The sequence below is a fragment of the Cynocephalus volans genome, chromosome 7 (genome assembly GCF_027409185.1).
Source record: "Cynocephalus volans isolate mCynVol1 chromosome 7, mCynVol1.pri, whole genome shotgun sequence".
NCBI classification, from domain to species: domain Eukaryota; kingdom Metazoa; phylum Chordata; class Mammalia; order Dermoptera; family Cynocephalidae; genus Cynocephalus; species Cynocephalus volans.
In genome coordinates this window covers 34,472,359-34,488,339 of record NC_084466.1, presented here as the reverse complement: position 1 = coordinate 34,488,339, position 15,981 = coordinate 34,472,359, and the positions used below count along the sequence as shown (strand labels likewise).

General features: G+C 37.5%; 1 protein-coding gene across 4 annotated transcripts in view; it reads left to right on the top strand.

The window, feature by feature from the left end:
* The window catches only part of SLAIN1 (SLAIN motif family member 1), a 63,099-nt gene that overhangs the window by 1,310 nt on the left and 45,808 nt on the right, over window positions 1-15,981 (top strand). For all 4 annotated transcript variants that reach the window (XM_063103396.1, XM_063103394.1, XM_063103395.1 and 1 more), the window contains one exon: window positions 14,279-14,418. In XM_063103396.1, the coding sequence (XP_062959466.1) occupies window positions 14,279-14,418 (140 nt within the window). The remainder of the gene's footprint in view (window positions 1-14,278; window positions 14,419-15,981) is intronic.

Here is a 15,981-nt window from a genome sequence, read left to right as displayed (position 1 = left end):
ACTGTAGATTGAAGAAAAGTAAGATTAGAGAAACTTTACTTTCTTGGAAACTTTTAAAGTTATCAGAAAACTTGAGGCCTGCAGTATTTATTCAGTTGATATCTGGTTAGCTCTGTGTACTTTCCATGAGTAAATGAGTTTGGAGGGTCGGATCTCATTCCTCTATTTTTCCTGCTCCTTGATCATGGAGTAATAGTCATTTAATGGTTGGCTTCTTTTGTTTGGTTGGTAGGTTTTCCTTGGTCACTGGACGTAGTATGATATGGTCAGATAAGTATAAGCTTCAGGTAAGGTGGGACTTGGGTCCATGCAAGGAAAATAGACAGTATTTACCTCTGCGTAGCAGTGGCATGAAGAATAGGTACAGTCCTTCTATTAAGGACACTAACAGTTTTTTCAAGCTGGTTTTCCTCACTTTGTGTTCCTGTTGCATGATCACACAGAGGGAATGGGAGGTGGAGAACCTTACTTCTTTCCTACTGAGAACTACAGTGTTTCTTTTCCCTTACATTCTTTTATGTGAGAACTCTAACAGTTAAGCACATTAACTAATTGGTTGGATTCAAGAATCAAAATCAAAATATATGGAGCTATAATAAGCCTTTCAGGGACATTTCCATCTTCCTCCTTAGTACTTTTTGGCAGCTGTGCAAGTAGCTCAAGTTGTAAAATCAACTCACCACTTTCTGGAACTTTAAGCCATTCTTTAGAAGTGACACCTTTATTTTTGTAAAGCCCAAGATTTATTGTAATCTCCTTTTCAGCCTGAATATGGTACTGGAGAATGCTCTCTTGATGGTGGTTTTTACTAGTAACTATAAGCCTTTATGTCACTTTCAAATTGTTTCTGATGACATGTCCTAAACAATGGAAAGAAATTCAGTTGTATTTTTGCTGGGGAGATGTAGGTGATCAATCCCATGCTTAAAAAAATTAACATGTTTTTAAAACTTATTATAATGAATCACCTTGAATAGCTCATATAGTTTTAATATTTTCTTTTGAATAGACTTATACCATACTTAGTTATATCCAACTATTGATATCTTAGCTTTCCTTTTGTAGTTTATTTTTTGTCTAAATAGCATTGAAATAACTACTTATCACCTTAGTGGGATTAGCATTAGTCCTTCAGATGATTTGAAGCAAATTTAAACTGAAACAGGTCCTATTAATTTCATTCGTCAAGGATATAGGTGAATAAGTCAGATCAGTGCCTTGATGCTTTACAAATGTTTCTGTGGACAAATGGCACACTATTTATAGATCTTCCTCAAAAAGAAGGTAGGATTAGAATCCCAGGTGGAAAAACAAGGAGGGATCATTAATCTTAGTGAGATGGACTTAAAAATTTTAAGGTTACCTGATTTATAGATTTTTTGTAACATTTTACATATTAAGATATTTTTGTATTGCAACATGTTGACATTGAAAAAATCAACATAGTTTAGTTTTTAAAATTTAATCCACTTGTGAATGCTTGCAAAGCACTGTGAAGTTTATCACTGCAAACTATACATGTCCTTATCTTGTGGTCTCACAAATAAGAGTGCTTTTCATTTGAACTTCCTGATATAGTTGCAGATTACAATTTTTATTTCCTATGTTTACTAAGAAACAGCTGAAGTAGATATATAGTATCTGATTTTTTTTAAAAAATTAAAAACTAAAAGTTTTATATTTTCATTGCAAAGAAACAAAACATGGAAGTGGGTATAAAGTCACAAATTCTCTTGTTCCCAATCTGTTACCATGACTCAGAATTAACCCTGTTAGCACTTTGTAGATCCTGCAAGATAAAAACACAATTATGCAAATCAATATACAAATATATACATCAGTTTTTTTATAGTTAACTTTCATTGAACATATCTTGGACATCTTTGTCAGTGTAGCTCCACTTCTCCCTGTACAATTGTATGTTTGTTAAAATAACAATATTAAGGACCAAGTTACTGTTCATTTGTGTCACCTACAATTTTTCATGTATTTTTATGATTTCATCCTAATGGGTTAAACAAAATTGACATTTGAAAGTTTATTAATGATCAGATCAGGTGACCTTCTTGCTAAAATGCCATATCTTCAGGAAAGTTTGCTAATGTAGATTAATCAGAGTAGTTCAGAAGTTTTCATATAGGCATATCTTTTCTAATAAAACCTTAGAATATAACTATTCTGTTATTAATAAGTTGAACAAAATTTGGCTCAGAATTGTGTACAAGGAAAATTGTGAATAATAGAACTAGTATTTTCTTGATGATAGTTCATTGTTAATGATCAGGTCTCTTAGGTCTTTTACCTGAACAATTATTTAACCTTATAGGTAGTATTTTTTTTTAAAAAAAGAAACTTTAAGAATGATGTGTTCTACTTTTCATTTTGATAAAAAGCTTTGAAACAAAGCAATCTTATTTCTTCACATATTTATCTAAATTGAGTTTAAAGTATTTAATTTTGCTGTATTACAACCTGATTATCTTAGCACAGTGCTGCCAGAATTAAATGTCTCAAAATTAAAATTGGCTGTTCCAGAACCTTAATTCTTAAGTCCAATTATTATGGCCCTATACTGAAACTTCACATCTCACTGTACTATGCTGACTCTTCAGTTGTATTACTACTAATTTGACAGCCTTAGCTTTCCACATGACCATGGGCTAGAAAGTAAAAGGGTAAAGTATGAGTATCAGAAGCAAATAAACAGCTCAAAAGGACTAAAATCTTGATGCATACATGGGACGTGGTGTGACTGGATTATATTCCAGTCTTTATAGGAGTGTTTTTAAGATCCATATCTCTCTCCCAGTGTCATCAGGCTGAGAAGCACCTGGGTAGTCAGAGGAAGTCAGATCAGTATCAAGTGGCAGTGGGAACCATTAACTGCATACTAGAACTTTTTATGACCTTTTTCAGCTCCCTTATCTCAATGTTGAACAGAGCTCTGAGGTGAAATGAACTTATACACTGGAAGAGTTCAGACTGAAAGTCAGAATATTTACACAGATTCAGAAATGTGTACACCATTAATAGTTTCCCCCAAGCTAGATCGTGACCCATCAGTGGGTTATAGAGTCAATTTAGTGGGTAGACCAACATCTTTTTTTTAAATAAAGTACAGTGAATAGAAAATCAGAGTTCATTGCATCTTATAACACAATACTTGTTTTGATAAAACTTGTTTCAGTTTTACATACGTATGTTCTAGAAATATTAAATGTATTTGTGCATTGTCAAAGTTAGAGAAACTCCAGTTTGTACTGTGGGAAAGCAGAATGGACTTAGAAAACAGGTGGAAAAGCATAGCTCTCTGAAGATAGTGTAGTATGCTGGGATAAGTCAGGTCTTGCATACCTCAGTCAAGAAGATAGGCATTTTTTTAATGAAATGCCAAGATAAAAATACGTTATTGAATGTAAAATACAGCCATAAGGGGGCATTATTTTAGTAGTGACAATTAGCAGAATACTGAGACTTACGTAAAGGAGATGTGGCAGGAATTTTAAATTCACCCAACTGGAAAGAACAGGAGAAAAGTTGTTAATTATACAAGGGAAAATGGTGATGTGAACAAATTAAGGAAAATTTAATGAATGAGATATTTGTCTTCCATGTGTAATACCAAGACCCTAGACAGCTGGCTAAAATCATTGCCAATTCTTCATCAAAGCTGTTGAACACCTTGTGCTATACATATGGCACAGCTAAATTAGACCACCTAAACAGTTTTTTGCATAATTGATTTTCAGTGAAAAGACCAGAGGGTGCTTCACTTTCTGACAGTGCTAATTCAAAATGCAGTGTTTTGTAGGAGCAAATGGAGTTGACTGAAATGTATGATGTGTGTTTTAAACTAGTAACTTTGAATCATTGTAGTGAAACACTGAAATTGAAATTTAGAAACTGAGGGTGGGGTGGAGAGAAAGTTTGCTATAGGACAGTTCATTAACTAGAATTTGGACTTCACCAATGCTTTACTAGCTTAGTGGTGCTAAATTTTGCAGTGGCTGCCCACTTTGATCCCAGGAGATGCTAGTGAATCAAACACTGATTAAGTGAACTGAAGACTGATTGGGCTTATCAGTGTAAGTGGTTTAGCTTTCCTTAAAATGCTTTCTTTCTGGCTATTGAAGGTTCTTAAAATTACTTGTCTGAAAATTACCTCATTGCTTTTCAGTGACAGGTCTACAAATATGTATACTATTTGTTTTGACATTTGTTTTTGTATAATCTGCAAAAGGATGACTTTAGAACCAAATATCTTCTTGAGAATAACAGATTTTTTTTTCTTTTCTACACAGTTGTGATATTTTATTTGAAACATTCAGGGTTATTATGGGGGTTTTGTATTGTCTTTGATCTCTCAGTGGTACCACATGTATTAAGTAGGGAGGTGAAAAGTGTGGAAAAGAAGGGATTCTATGAGAAGGATAAGAGTTTCTGGGCATGTGCTTTTGAAAGTTATGAAGAAAAGTCAAAGAAGATTAGAGAGTGACATTTCAAATGGTAGTTTTTCTAATATATGAAGAATTCCAAAACTTTAGATTGAGGCTTCAGATATTCTTGCAGATTCCAATACACCATTAATTAAACAACTGAAGTTGAAAGAATAGTTAAGTCACTAGGAGGTATGTTATAGTAATGATGGCAAAAATAAGATATTGTACATATTACTGGCATTGTAATGACAGTGAATAAGGTGATGTTTATAATTTTTTTAAAAGATTAGAGCTGTGTAAGGGAAATAATTTTACCTTCTGTGTGTAATTTTGTAGATATATTGTACTCAAGCAGTTTGTAGCTACACAATCTCTATAACTACCCTTTTTCTTTTAAATTTAAATCCAGCTCTAGGCCTAGTCATAGAAATACTAGCCTCAAAGCTATCCTGGACACAGTGTGGAGACTGACTCTGAAAATGATCACTTCTGTCTTAATGCCATGCATTTGCATAGTGCTTCTACAGTACTATTAAAATAATACAGTGAATAGTATGTAAGTAATTTAAAAAACCCTCATGTATAGCAAGGCTTATTAGAGAAAGCTGTAGTCCTCTACTCCTTTCTACTTCCTACTGTTTCACATAGGCATCATGTTATACTCTTCTGTTTTTGCTCTTTATTTCTAAATAGGCTTTATACTTATAGAATCTTAGAGATCTGTAGTCTTGTTATGAAAGTTGAAGACTTACCTCTCTTCTCCTCACCCCCCCAACCACCATATCTTTTTTCTCTTATCACGGATTTTATAGTTTTTCTCTTAAAACTATATTTAATGTCTATATTATGATTATAACTGTTATTAGCTGAGCCCTGTTAACTGTATGTTACATTTATTTTCCCTAATCCCTTTGTTTCTCTAAGAATTAATAATGGCCTCCTTTCCCCTTCACTTTCTTGGAATTCTTTATTGCATAATATTCCCCCAAACACTCCAGTGGAGCCATAATATTCCTCAATAAGGTAATACACATTTGGGGCCGGCCCTGTGGCTCACTCGGGAGAGTGCGGTGCTGGTAGCGTGGAGGCCGTGGGTTTGGATCCTGTATAGTGGTGGCTGGTGGGTTCACTGGCTGAGCGTGGTGCAGACCACACCATGCCGCTGAGGGTTGCGATCCCCTTACCGTTCAAAAAACAAAAAAAACCAAAAAAAAACCCAAAGGTAATACACATTTGGTTATCACTGAAATCTGTTTTTAAAAATTTATTTGGTAGTGCCATTCCTTCTGAAACTCTTAATCCTATCGCTCCAGTCTTTATTGTTTGCTTCCTAGGCTGGATGCATGGTGCTATTGTCATGAGAATTCCTTCAGTTTCTTGCCTGTGTCAGATACCTTATTTCTCAAGCCCTTTGTCTTCATGCTTCACTTATTCTCTTAGGTGGGTCACATCCTCCAATAGCATTATGGTAAGAGGACATGCATGAGAGGTACACTTTGAGATTCTACATTTTTTAAAAAATGTCTTTTATTATACTCTCACATTAGACTCATAGTTGGGCTGGGCATAAAGTCTAAGTCATTCATTTCCCCTCATTTGCAAAGGCATTGTTCTATTTTCTTCAAGCTTCTATTATGTTCTAGCTGTTGAAATGCATTGTGATTTGGATATCTAATCCTTTGACTTTTTCTTTAGCTTTCTTTATCCCTAGTATTCTAAAATGTTGTACCATGGTATGGGTCTTTCTATTCAGTTGTTGTACTGGATATCTGTGGGTGCTTTCACTCTAGAATCCCATGGCCTGCTTTCAACTCTGGGAAATTCTTGTGCTTTTTTTTTTTTTTTCTTTTTAAAAACTTGTGATAGTCACATGTAGGTCAACCTGGGACAATCATTTAATATTCTTATTTGTCTTCTCCCATTGCTAATCTCTGTCTGTATTTTGCTTCTGGGAGACTTCAGCTTGATATTCCAAACTCATTTATTGACTCTTTTGTCTCTGCTACGATAGTTTCATTTTCCAAGAATGAAGAAACTATTTCTTAACATCCTATGTTTTGTGTGTGTGAATGCAACATTTTCTGTCAGATGATATCGGTTATAGTTGTCTTGGAATTTTCATCTGTTTCCTGAATTTTTTTTGTCCTCAGTTCCTTTTTTCCTCTACTTTTAGTCTTAGTGTTTTATGTTTCCAAATATTTGGCACCAGTGGTTGTCTTTTCATCTCAAAGGAAGTACTGAAGCTGATCTAAAGCTCCATGTGGTTGGAGCTCTGACTGGTTTGGCTTGCTAGTGACTGGGTAGGTAGCCAGTCCAGGTTTCAGTATCTCTTGGTGTTCTCTTCAGTTCATCTGTTTCTCCAGTCATAAACCTTCTATACTCCTGTGAGATATAAGTAAGGCAGTCAATTCTAGGAATGTAAAGAGAGAAATGGGGCCAGGGTTGCGGACTTTTAGTCTCTAGTTCATTAAGGTGCTTTATTCCTCCTTCAGCTAAGTTTGGTGTGCCTGAAGTCAGGGCTTCCCTGGATCAGCCTATTCAGATAGTGAATCTCTGATCTTAGATTGTCATGGAGGATTGGTGGGACTGGCTGTATGGGGTAGAGGAGAACATCTAGGATTCTAGCTATTCCTTATGCAGACTTTCAACTGAACTCCCCACTTTCAGGGCCATGATTATCTCCACATTCTATGAAACACAGGATTGGGGTGAGACATAGTACCAGATAGCAGGGATGGATGATGGAGTATGAAAGAGAAATCCGCTTAAGTAAAGACGGCCTAGTGGGTCACTTAGCAACTGAATGTGCCTGTGGGAAGCAAGCACTGCTTTTGAATATGCTGTAAGGCTGTGTGGCCAAATGAAAGAACTGTATTACATAGGCCCCAAGAGATTAAAGAAATCTTCCTTTGGGGTTCCCCTACAAACAAAAACCAAAAAAGACTTTATCAAAAAAAGAAAGTTTGTGGGAGTATGTGAAGTCTGTATGCAAAGCTGTTTGGTGAAAGCTTCCTAGCAGCAGAAGATACCAGCCGTCATCCCATAGGATGCTGGAGTAATGACTAGAAAGAACAGCGCTTCAGATAGCAGCTTCAGATGGTACCTGAGAGAGATTTGCAGACAACAAGCAAAGGCTCAGAGACGTGAGTTTGTGTGTATAATAAACAATGAGGAAAATTAATTTTAAAATGTCTAGAGATAAGGAAGTTCCACAGTTGACAAATTAGTGGCTCATTTATGTCAGGGCTGTGGCACCTACTTCTCTTCACACACACAAGATAGATGGCAGCTCTGAGTCCTAACATCTTAACACTGGCACAAAGCAGTCAGTTCCTGTCTTGTGACCTTTTTTTTAAAAGAAGTATAATATTTTAAAAATATTTAAAGTATAATTTTTTTAAAGAAGTATATAAACTTTATTGAATTATAATACATAAACTGCGCATATTTAAAATGTACAATTTATAGACTTCTGCATATGCATATTCCCATGCATCACCACTATCCAGATACTGCATATATTTCAGCACTTGAAGCTTCCTTGTGGCCCTTTTCATTCCTTCCCTTCTGATCCTACCTACCTCCAAGACAAGCAACCACTAGTCTGTTTCCATCACTATAGATTAGTTTGCATTTTCTGTAGTTTAACATCAGTGAAATTGTAAGTATGCACACTTTGTTTTGTTCTGGCTTCTGTCAAGCCAGATAATTATTTTGAAATTTGACTGTGTATGAATCAGTAGTTCATTCATTTTTATTGTGGGAGCCATTAGATTGTATGGATATAACCATGGTTTGTCCATCTACTTATCTTTTGATGGCCATTTGGGTTGTTTTCAATTTTTGGTTATTACCAGTAAAACTACTGTGAACGCTTACGTGTAAGTCCTTGAATGAACACATGCTTTCATTTCTCTTGGGTAAATACTTAATGACTCAAGAGGCTTCATAGAAATTAGGTGTACTTGTATGTTAACTTTTTAAGAAGCTGCCAAACTCTTTCCTAAAGTGGTTATGTCATTCTACATTGCTGCCAGCACTGTATGAAATTTTCAGTTGCACTACATCCTCATCAACACTTCCTGTGTAGTTTTAATTTTGGCCATTCTAGTAGGTATGTGGTAGTATCTCACTGTGATTTTAGTTTGCATTTCCTTAATGACTAATGATGAGCATCTTTTCATGTACCTGTTTGCCATCAAAGGATCTTCTTTGGTGAAATGTCTATTCAGATCTTTTGCCCATTTTTAAATTCAATTGCTCATTGAGTATGCAAATATTCTTTTTCCCAATCTGTGGATTATTACTTATTCTCTTAGCAGTGTCTTTCAAAGAACAAAGTTTTTAATTTTGATAAATTCCAGTTGATAATTTGTTTTCTTTTATGGATCAAACTTTCAGTCTTAGAAATTGTATCTATGAAATATGTGCCAATGTAAGGACACAAAGACTTTCACATATGGTTTCTTGTAAAAAGTTTACAGTTTCAAGTTTTATTTTTTGTCTGTGATCTATTTTTAGTTAGTTTTGGATATTGTGTAAAGTATGGATCAAAGATCGCTTTCTTGCATATGGATATTTATTTTGTTCCAGCACCATTTGTGCAAAAGACTACCTTTTTTTCAATGAATTGTCTGTACTTTGTTACAAGTCAGAGTTCCATATATGTTTGGTTCTGTTTCTGGACTATATTTCCCATTGATCTATTTATCTTTATGCTATACTGACTGCCTTCATCACTGTAGCTTTGTCATAAGACTCAAAGTTGGTAGCTCTCCAATTTTGTTTCTTAACAGTTGTTTGACTATTCTAGGATCTTCTCATTTTCATATGAATTTTGGAATCGTCTTCTATGTTTCTTACAGAAAAGACTGCTAGAGTTTTGATTAGAATTTTAGTTATATGGATCAGTTTAAGGAAGATCAATATCTTAACAATATTTAGTCTTTGGACCCATAAACACGTTATATCTCTCCATTTGTTTGTGTCTCCTTTAATTTCTCTGAGAATGTGTTGTAGTTCTCAGTGTACAGGTCCTAAACATATTTTGTCAGACTTATCTTTAAGCATCTTATGGTCTTTTAATGGTATTGTAAAATAGAAAGTAAAATTTTAAAAATCATTGCTAATATATAAAAATGTGCAATTAACTTTCTACATCAATCTAGTATCCTATAGTCTTACTATTAAACTCACTTATTAGTTCTACGATCATTCTTTTGTAGATTCCTGAGAATTTTTTACATAGACAATCATGTCATCTGTAAGTAAAGACAGATTTCTTTCTTTCCAATCTAAATGTTTTTATTTATTGTCTGATTGCACTGGTGAGAACCTCCAGTAGATTGTTGAATAAAAGTGAGGCGAGCCAATGTCCTTGTCTTATTCCTGATAACAGGAGAAAGCCTTCAGTCTTTCACCATTAAGTATGCTGCTTTTGTGGATGCTTTTAATCAGATCAAGAATGTTTCCTCATGTTCCTAATTTGCTGAGAATTTTTATCAGAATTATGCCAAACACTTTTTTGTCTATTGAGATTATCATATGGTTTTCTATTTTAGTTAATATGTTAAGTTATATTGATATTTGAATGTTAAACCAACCTTTCATTTCTTGGATAAACCCCACTTTGTAATGAAGTATCTCTTTGATATATTGTTAGACTTAATTTGCTAAAATATTTAGACTTTTGTGTCTGTTCATGAGCAATATTCAGCTTTGGTTACTTTTCTTGTAATGTCTTTGGTTATGGTATCAGGGTAAAACCGACCTCATAGAATGTTAGGATGTATTCCCTCTTGTTTTAATTTTTTGGAAGAGGTGGCGAAGAATTGGTATTGTCTTTAAATGTTTGGGAGAATTCTTCAGAGAAGCCCTCTGGGCCTGGGCATTTCTTTGTGGGTAGTTTTTTGTTTTTAATTACTTTTCCTTCTTTTTACTAACCTGTATTTCTATATTTAAAGTTCATTTCCTATAGGGATCACATAACTGGTTTTTTGTGAACCCTTTAAATGTGAGGAAAAACTTGCCCACAAGCCTATCAGATAATTTCCCCTCAGTTTTTTATGGCTAGGACTGTGTCCAGGGCTTGCACTAAACCAGTCACTGGGCAGAGGGGAGAAGTGGAATTCCCATGATGGCTCAGCCCTATGCATTTAAAGGTGTGAGCTCCAGACCAATAATACCAGCGTCACCTGGGAAGTTTAGAAATTCAGATTCTTTGATCCTACCCCAAACCTACAGAGTCAGAACCTTAGGGGGTGTAGCCTAGCAATTTGTGTTTTAACAAGCTTTTTAAGTGATTTTGATGCACCAAATATTGAGAACAACTGGTCTTAGACTAACAGTTACTTAGGGGACTAGGGAAAGGTACCTGGACAGTTCAGAGGTCCATTAACAAGGAAGAGTGGAAGGGATTATTACTTACTTATGTAATTACTTAGGTAATAATCTTGCCATATTAAGACTGAGGTAGGGCCCAGGAATATGAATTTCTTTTTAAGTTTATTAATATTGTTTACATTCTGTGATGTTGCTGAGCAGTTGGGGGGGGGGAAAGGGGAGATGGGAAGGAAATAGGGTGAGAGAAGGAGGAAGGAGGAGGGGTGGGGTTGAGACCTGTGGTACCCCATTCATTCCTGCAGGGGAGACCAGAAGGCTTCTAGCGGTAGCTTGGTCATTGCCGGGCTGAGTGTAGATGTCAGAGAGGTGTGGTTGAAGCCCTCGCCCCCCACTTCCCTGGCTCAGGAGAGCCCGGGGTGTGGTGGCTTGGTGGTTGTTGCTGGGCTGGTTATGAGTTTCGGGGGTGGGGTGGGCATGGCTGAGGCCCTAGGCCACCCACCACCCCAGCTCGGGATCCCAAGGAGCTTCCTCCGGTGGCTCAGTGGTCGTCACTGGGCTGGTTGTGATGTCGGAGGGCATGGCTGAGGCTCCCAGCCCTTCCCCCTCCCTGGCTGGGTATCCCAGGGGACTTCTGGTCCTGCTGTGTTTTATAAGTGTTCTTTGGTGATGTGAGACCTATACTAGTTAGTATCAAGCTTTGTGGGTATTTTTTTTCTTTCAGTTCTGTGTTGGATTATTTGCTGTTCCTACTGCTTGAACTCTGCACTGGAACTAATTAGTTGTCCTTTGTTTACTTCTAAAGTGGGGGAACTTCCTGTGGGGACCAGTAATTGAGCCCTGTGGTTGAGCTAAATTGCTGCTTTGCTGCTGATTCCCTGGGGAAGGCTTTTTGTGCAGCTCAGGTCTTAATGGTTGACTTTATAGGTACTTCTAGGCCAGTGAGATCGGTACACCCAGATTGTGTAGAAACTCTGGTCTGGGCCTGAGTCTTTTCAGAAAACTGCACTCCCTGCAGTTCTGTTTTCCTGACCAGTCTCTACTGAGTGGTCCTGTGCTGACTGGGGAGCTGTTCAGCTGCCCTTGCTGTGACCCAGTGTTCTTTCTCCCAGTGGGCCCGTCTCCCCCATCGCCCGTGCTCCAAACACTTCCCATGGGACGGGCTGTGCACCAGTCCGTTGCGATGACTCACTGGCCTCTGAGTGGCTCCTTTTTTTCAGTAGTTCTGGCTCCTCACTCCTATGTGGGTCCATGGGAACCTTGTTAGTAGTCTTGCTGTCCTGGGGTCACCAAGGCCCTCTTCTCCCCTGCCACTTCCAAGGAACTTCATAGGTAGGGCACAGCTGCGGCATTTTCCAGCTTCTGCTCTTTCCAGCTTCTGCTCCATGCACTTAGCAGCTACAGCCTGGAAGTGACTGGGGCTCGAAAAGGTCAGAGTGGTCCTTTATTTCTCTCATCGTGGCTTCTCCCACCTTCATGTTCTCCATAGGTCTCTCCTCCTCCTCCCCTGAGCTCTAGTGGCCCCAGCTTGGCTGTCATTGCTTTTTAATAGCTGTAAATTGGTTGATTTGTGGGAGAGAGTGACGCTGGGGTCTATCTATTCCGCAATCTTGACCGGAAGCTAGGAATATGAATTTCTAACTACTTAATATACTGTTGAATATACTGTTGATGTATACAGGAATATGGACCACACTGAGGAAAGAATGATATATTGGAATTACTGTTAAATCAGCTGAGAGATATTCTAGAATCTTCATCTGAAACAGGAGTCAGCATACTGTGTCCCAAGGGCAAATCAGTTCTGTTGCCTGTTTTGTATAGTTGGTGTATTAGTCTGTTTGTGTTGCTCATAACAAAATACCTGGAATTGGGTGGTTTATAAGAAAACAAAATTATTGCTTTGTTTTGGAGGCTGGGAAGTCCAAAGTTCAGGGAACACATTTGGTGAAGGCCTTGGTGGTGGCCACAGTGATGGCAGGGTATCCACGTTTCGAAATGGCAGAGCAGAGAGAGGGACAGACTCTTCATGCTCTCCTTTTAAAGCCCTCAGAACCATGCCCCTGACTACCGTTATTAATCCATTCACTATGGCATGGTCCTACAATCTAATCATCTCATCAAGAACCCACCTTTCAGTTACCTTAATAGGATTTCCCACCCTCTTAACAATCACAGTGGGGGTCAAATTTTGGGGGGACACTTATTCCAAGGCAGCTGGTAAGATAGGTTTTTACACTTCACAATGATGGGAAAAAATCTAAAGGTGAAAATCATGAGAAATTTATCTTTCAGTTTATAAATAAAGTTTATAGGAACACAGCCATGCTTATTTATTTACGTATTGTCTGTGATGCTTTTGGTCTGGAATGGTGGAGTTGAGATAGTTGCAACAGATATTGTGTGGCCTGTAAAGCCTAAAATATTTATTAGCTGGCCCTTTACAGAAAAAGCTTGCCAACCCTGATACATAAGAATAATTTGCCAAAGAACAGTACATTCCCTAACCATCTTTGATAACTGATAAATTAATAGGTGGGAGTCCTGTCTAGAACAGTAAAAGCGTGAATAATGAAGTACGTTGTTTCAAGAATACATGCTCATTAGAATTATGGTAACTTTGAAGGAGTGTTACTTTAATGAGATTTGTAATTAGAATAAGCCTAATGTAGTGAGGTCAGTTACTAGAACCAGCAATTGCGGGGAGATATTTTCCCCTACTTTTTAATTAACTTTTTATTCCTCAAGGTAAACCTTTTTGTATAACCCTAGCACTGAAAATATTCTAAAATTTACCATCGTATACCTTATCAATAAGAGAAAACCTTTACTATAACTTGCAGTGCCTCGAGGTAGTTATTTTGACTACTACCCATTACTGTGTAACAGTGTAGATGCTGAAAGTGAGGTCTTTATAAAGTGTATCTTTTCAAGCTGCTTGTTTGGCTTTAATGAAAAAGAAGCCAAATTTAGTATCGATTTGAGATGGGGGAAATATTTGATTACTTAAGGGTTCAGAGAATCAACAGACAAGAGAATCAACAGACAACTAATCTTGTGCTTGGAGTTTGAAAAAAAAAATGCATAAGATTTGCATTGTTTGCCATGTCATGTTTATATTCATTTGCCCAAGTTTATTATAAGATTCTGTTGCAGAAGAGAGAGATGAAAATGTTCATTTCTAGACATGCGAAGTGAGAAGATCATCATGGTGCCTGTTCACAGCTAGTTCGGCAGCAAAAGCATCTGACCTCTGACTCTCTGAAACACAGTTAAGGGGAAAATTGTTAGACCTTTTTTTTGAAAGTTCTTCTCATGAGGTTACAGAAAGTGTCATATTCTGTTCGGGGATATTTGCCTGTTAAAAATGATTTTTGTTACTTGAAGTACTCAGATATGAGTATTGTTTCCATAGAAACTGTTAAATACATGTTTTCTCCAAAAAGAGGTATTCTCTCTAATCCTATGTCATACCTATAATGTAGATTTCTTTTTTTAAGGTTATACGTTGGCTCTTCAAAGACGTTCACCCCATCTGAGAAATCCCCGAATCCTTTGCAGTGGTGTAGACATGTCCTAGATAACCCGACTCCAGAGATGGAAGCAGCCAGACGTTCCCTGTGCTTTAGACTGGAGCAAGGTAATTGTGAACGTGTGCGTTTACATTCTCCAACTCTCGCCACTCTCAGCTCTGTTTTTGTTGCTGATTTTGGAATAGCCAGTTCAATTGAAAACCTTACTCTGAGGTGCAGCCGTTGCATGCGATTCATTTTACATCAGGGTCATTCAACATAGGGTATACTTAGTTTTGTGTTACTTTTTTTAGCCAGATTTTTAGCTTTTTTAGTTTGTGTATAACATAGGAACACATCCCCCCCCCCTCGTATTTTTTCTGTTTGTAAATATACTGATAAGTAAATGGGTCAGTTTTCAGTTCTCTGGGGTTGGTAACAAGTTGCATGGCTGGAAACTGGGATACCGCTGGAATTTGAGCACCCACCTTATTGAACTACTTCGGTGTTTAGACATATCACTGGAAGTCCTAACCTTTATGGACTGGGAAATAATCTTCATATTGCACATAACAGTAATTAATATGGAGCTCCACAGAAGTGTAAGTTAAAAAAAAAAAAAAAAGACAGTTGTAGAAGGAAAAACAGCAAAAGGAGTGAGTAGTACTCAGCTCCTTGCTATTTTTGATAATGGTAGACTACTTAAAGCTGTGACTATTCGGGCTTTTGGTTTGTCTCTTTTTTTTTTTTTTTTTGGTCTTTTTATGACTAGCCGTACCGCGCTCAGCCAGTGAGCGCACCGGCCATCCTTATATAGGATCCGAACCCGCGGCGGGTGCACTGCTGCGCTCCCAGCGCTGCACTCTCCCGAGTGCGCCACGGGGTCGGCCCCTGGTTTGTCTCAACCTCTCGCTATTTCATTGTTTAGGGACACTGTTTCCATTCCATGCACTGCCTGCATCCAAATCATGCATGAGCTTTGAAAGTACAGATTCCTGCCCTCTTCCTATCGGGGAATTAGTATCTGAAGGTAGGGCCAAGGGAATCTGCACTGACAAGTTCGCCAGTGTGATTCTTGAGCACACTAAAATTTGAGAAAGTTGCCTGTGAAGCTCTTCAAGGATAATGGGTGGTTAAGACAAAGTATGATAGGTAACATTTCTTGAGTTATTAATTCTATAACAGTCAGTACCTTAAGTTCTTGACATCCTTTGTCACATCCAGTTTAAATGTCCTTGTCTGGAGCAGGTACTACATTTTACCTTTAGAGGTGAGGAAAGTGAAGTTTAGGAAAGTTCAGAGGATTACAAGGCCAGAGTGATCCTTGGGGACAGAGTCAGAAGCTGGGTCTCCCTGACATCAGAGACTCTGTCCTTAACCGGTATTGTGTACTGCTATGTTGGCATGGTCATAAGTAATTATCAACAGAAATCTGTTCTAAATATTTGGGGAGGTCAAACTAACAGGAATGCTTTAGTGACATTTTAACTAAAATGAAATAAGTGATTTAATAATATAAAGTTGAAGAATGGTATAGGAACACGGGCATATTAAGGTTAAAACTTTGGTGGCAAATGCTTATCCAATAGAGCAAACATCCCATTGTCAGTAGAATCTAGTATTGGTTCTGTTCCCATTTACCGTAGTGACCCTAAGCAAAGCATTAAATCCCTCTGGACTTTTTCTCTTTC